The sequence below is a fragment of the Staurois parvus genome, unplaced genomic scaffold, assembly GCF_062004578.1.
Source record: "Staurois parvus isolate SC_StPar_1 unplaced genomic scaffold, SC_StPar_1.0 ptg000208l, whole genome shotgun sequence".
Lineage (NCBI taxonomy): Eukaryota > Metazoa > Chordata > Amphibia > Anura > Ranidae > Staurois > Staurois parvus.
In genome coordinates this window covers 2,817,501-2,821,391 of record NW_028318004.1, presented here as the reverse complement: position 1 = coordinate 2,821,391, position 3,891 = coordinate 2,817,501, and the positions used below count along the sequence as shown (strand labels likewise).

At 42.2% G+C, this 3,891-nt stretch overlaps 1 protein-coding gene across 1 annotated transcript in view; it reads right to left on the bottom strand.

Annotated features, from left to right (window-relative positions):
• Positions 1 to 1,265: 1,265 nt before the first annotated feature.
• The window catches only part of LOC149461206 (GATOR2 complex protein MIOS-A-like), a 34,515-nt gene continuing 31,889 nt past the window's right edge, over positions 1,266 to 3,891 (bottom strand). Inside the window, 1 exon segment of the mRNA XM_089678669.1 lies at positions 1,266 to 1,633. Coding sequence (XP_089534795.1) covers positions 1,537 to 1,633 — 97 coding nt within the window. The 3' untranslated portion in view covers positions 1,266 to 1,536.

Here is a 3,891-nt window from a genome sequence, read left to right as displayed (position 1 = left end):
CAGTGCATGGGGGTGCTTTAAATTTATTTTATTTTTTTTTACACTGACACTTTAATTTTTCTATCACTTTTATTGCTGTCACAAGAAATGTAAACATCCCTTGTGACAGCAATAAGCATGTGCCAGGTACTCTTTAGGGAGAGATTAGGGGTCAATAAGACCCCAGATCCCTCCTCTGCCCTTAACGGCATCTGATCACACCAAGATCAGTGCAATCAAATCCTTTCCATTTGTAAAAATGGCACCGATTACGTCCGGCAGAACCGCAAGGGATGTATGCTCACCGCTTCCTGTTGCCTATATCATAGAGGTAGAGTGGTTTTGGTCTTTGTATGCCTCTATGGTCAGCCGGTGGAAAGGACAGCCCGAGGAAGGAGGCTTCCCATCCTGCTGCTTGTAAAAGTGGTCCAGCGGCTAGTTAGTCACTCAGATTGCTTTTACAAGAGCCAACCATTGGCTCTAAACCCTGCTTGTACATATGTATACCTCTCCCATTCAGCACTTGTATACGCCATTCCTCACCTGTATACTCCCATCCATCACCTGTACATACCTCCCTACCAGGGGCGGACTATTTGGAAACTCGGGCACTGCCCGAGGGCCCGGGGTCAGTAGGGAGCCCCACGAGATGCCCCTGGTACCTTTTTCATAGGCTTTTTTGAGTTTGGGCAAGGACACAGGGGCCCCATGATCCCCTATTGCCCAGGGGCCCCATGAGTTGTCAGTCCGCCCCTGCTCCCTACTCTCTGAAATAGGAACAACACCTGCAGCACCCACTTATACACACTTTTTTAATGCAGGAACGTGTGTGTGTTTGGATTGTACACTTACATTCTGGCTGTCAATGTGGTCACATGATTGAAAGCTGGTCCCACCAGCTCCCCATGATTACTAGACCAGGAATGGAGTTTGACAGCTTAGTCTCGGTGCTGGGAGCAATCTCGGCAGAGAAATATGGCTGCATATGTGTGGCATGTAGGCAATAAAGCCCACCCTCTTTGCTGCCACACATCTGCATTACGTGGGTGACAAGAGGTGATGGGTTTAGTCTCACTGCACCCAGAAATACTATGTAGGAAGACCATCCAAGACCAGCAGCTTTTACCAGATGATTCATACAGTTTTGTGTATGACCGGTCCTCTTCAGAGTGATCTTTTTGTATGATGTTGAAACCCAGCAAAATACCAGATGGAGTAGTCCACAACCCTGGATCCACAAAAATGGATCCAGATTGACCCAGCAAACCAGAGAAAATCTCACTGCATTGTTAATTATTACATCTTTATTATTTTTTGTAACAATTCCAATCCGGGTAACTTAGTCTAATACTCATTTATCTTACACAGTAAAGTACAAAAACCTTCAACGAAACCAACTGTGGTCAAATCCTACTGCTGTCCTTGTAACAGCGGCCAGTGGTATGTAGAAGTACATCTGTTACAGCGGTCTTGGTGGATGTGCGTGGACTGCCATTGTGGTCCATATCTCTGGCTGGAAAAGGGATGGAGGATGTCCTACACATGTCCTGGCTGTGGTTATGGTTGCACAGTCTCTGCAGGTACCAGATTCCCCGTTGTATCCAGCTGCATACACTTACAGGAACACGCCGACACCGGGCACTCAGTGTGATCCCTGCCAATCACAAGAAAACACGCTTACATTATTATTATACAGGATTTATATAGCGCCAACAGTTTGCGCAGCGCTTTACAAAATGAAGGCAGACAGTACAGTTACAATACGATTTGGTACAGGAGGAAACGGGGCCCTGCTCATCAGAGCTTACAATCTAGGTTTATTATATTGTTTGCTCAACTTTGCAGTGTTTTTGTTTTTTTTTTTTTTTGTAACAGAGTTCACTCCACAAGTTATGTACCTTTCCATGTTCCATAGTTAGGTTAAAAAAAAAGAAAAAATATAGAAAAAAAAAAAAGAAAAGACAAGTCCATTGGGTTCAACCAATAGAACACAATAAACCAAAAATCTCTATATAAAATAATTCTATACCCACAGACAAGCCAAAGGAAAGCAAAAAACACTTATAAAGCCTGGTCCAATTTGCTCCAACAGAAGCAAAATAATTGCTTCTGATCTCAAAAAGCAATTTTGTATATTCCCTGGATTAATAGCCGTTTATATTCTATATATTTAGGAATGTATATAGCTTAACCCATTTCAGGACCACCCACCACGCTTAAACTGCAGCAGCGTGGTCCCACTGCACTAAATCACATACATGTACGTGCTTTAGTAGGGTGGGGGGGTGCGTGCACATGCGCCAGCTGCCCCGGGTGTGCTGTCATTCACTACAGCATGAACCGATCAGCGGGTCCCAGCCAATGATTTATGGCCGGGACCAGCTGATCGGCCGAGCGCATGACAGAAGTAATACAGACGAATGACTGTCTACAGACAGCAGTAATGTGCTGTTTTTTTTCTCCCTGCAAAGCAGGGAGTAAAAACCAGCACATTGTGTAGTAAACATTGTAATTCAGAGTATTAACCCTTTGATTGCCCCTAAATGTTAACCCCTTCCGAGCCAGTGTCATTAGTACAGTGACAGTATATTAATATAATACAGGATTTATATAGCGCCGACAGTTTGTGCAGCGCTTTACAAAACAAAGGCAGACATTACAGTTACGGTACAAGAAGAATCAAAGGGCCCTGCTTGATAGAGCTTACAATATAAGAGATATATTATTAGAACTGATCACTGTATTAGTGTCACTGGAGATGTCAGTCAATTCCCCCCCCCCGTATCAGTTAGTGTCAGACTGCCCGCCGCACTATCACAGTCCTATAAGCCGCTGATCACTGCCATTATTAGTGTAAAAATAAATACATAAATATTCCAGGATATATACACCATAGTTTGTAGATGTTATAATTTTCACACAAACTGATTAATATACACTTATTGGGGATTTTCTTTTTTCACCAAAGACATGTAGCAAAAAACATTTTGCTCTAAATTTATGAAGAAATAAAATTTTCTGTAACAAAAAGTAGAAAACATTGTATCTTTCTCCAAAATTTTCAGTCTTTTCTTCATTTATAAAATAAAATATGAAAAAAAAACCCAGTGGTGATCAAATACCACCAAAAGAAGGCTCTATTTGTGTGGGAAAAAATGTGCTTACATTTTGTTTGGGTGCAATGTTGGATGACTGCACAGTTACCAGTTAAAGTAGCGCAGTGCTAAATAGCCAAAAATGGCCTGGCCACAAAAAGGGGTAAAATCTTCCACAGGTCAGGTGGTTAAAAAAAATAATTCAGCTAACTAGAACTAGTACCTTACAGAGTCTATTCCTCATTTTCACAGCTCTTATGGTGGAGAAGCCTTTCTGTAGGCAGAAGGCAAAGGATAAATTCACTGAGAAAATTAAACATTTTTTTTGCAAGTGAAAAAAATGTGCATTTATTATTAGTAGTTTTTCTTTTTCCTAAGGAGCCTGCAGAGCATTGCACCCGTGATCAGCAGATAGCGGGTGCAATGCTAGGATCCTGCAGACTCTCAGTCAGTTGTCTAGCCGTACCTCCCATATGGGCAGGCAGTTACTGCACTGCAGGAAGATCAATAAACTACAAAATCGTTCATCAGCATCCTCACAGTTCATTGAGAGCTAAAAGCAGTCTTCTGCAATGGCACACGGCTGTTGTAGTTCATTCATTCACAGAACTCTGAATGAAGGACACGGCTATGTGGGTGGAGCTGGTTGCAAATTATGACAGTGGGTGCAGGGAGAGGGGGAGGATGCTGAACATATTACACCCTAAATACAGGTGTAACACCTCAGAAAGGTGAACTTATCCGTTATTTTTCTCCAAATACAAAAAAAGAATGCTCTGTAATGTAAAAGTGAATAATAAAAGGTCACCGAAATGAA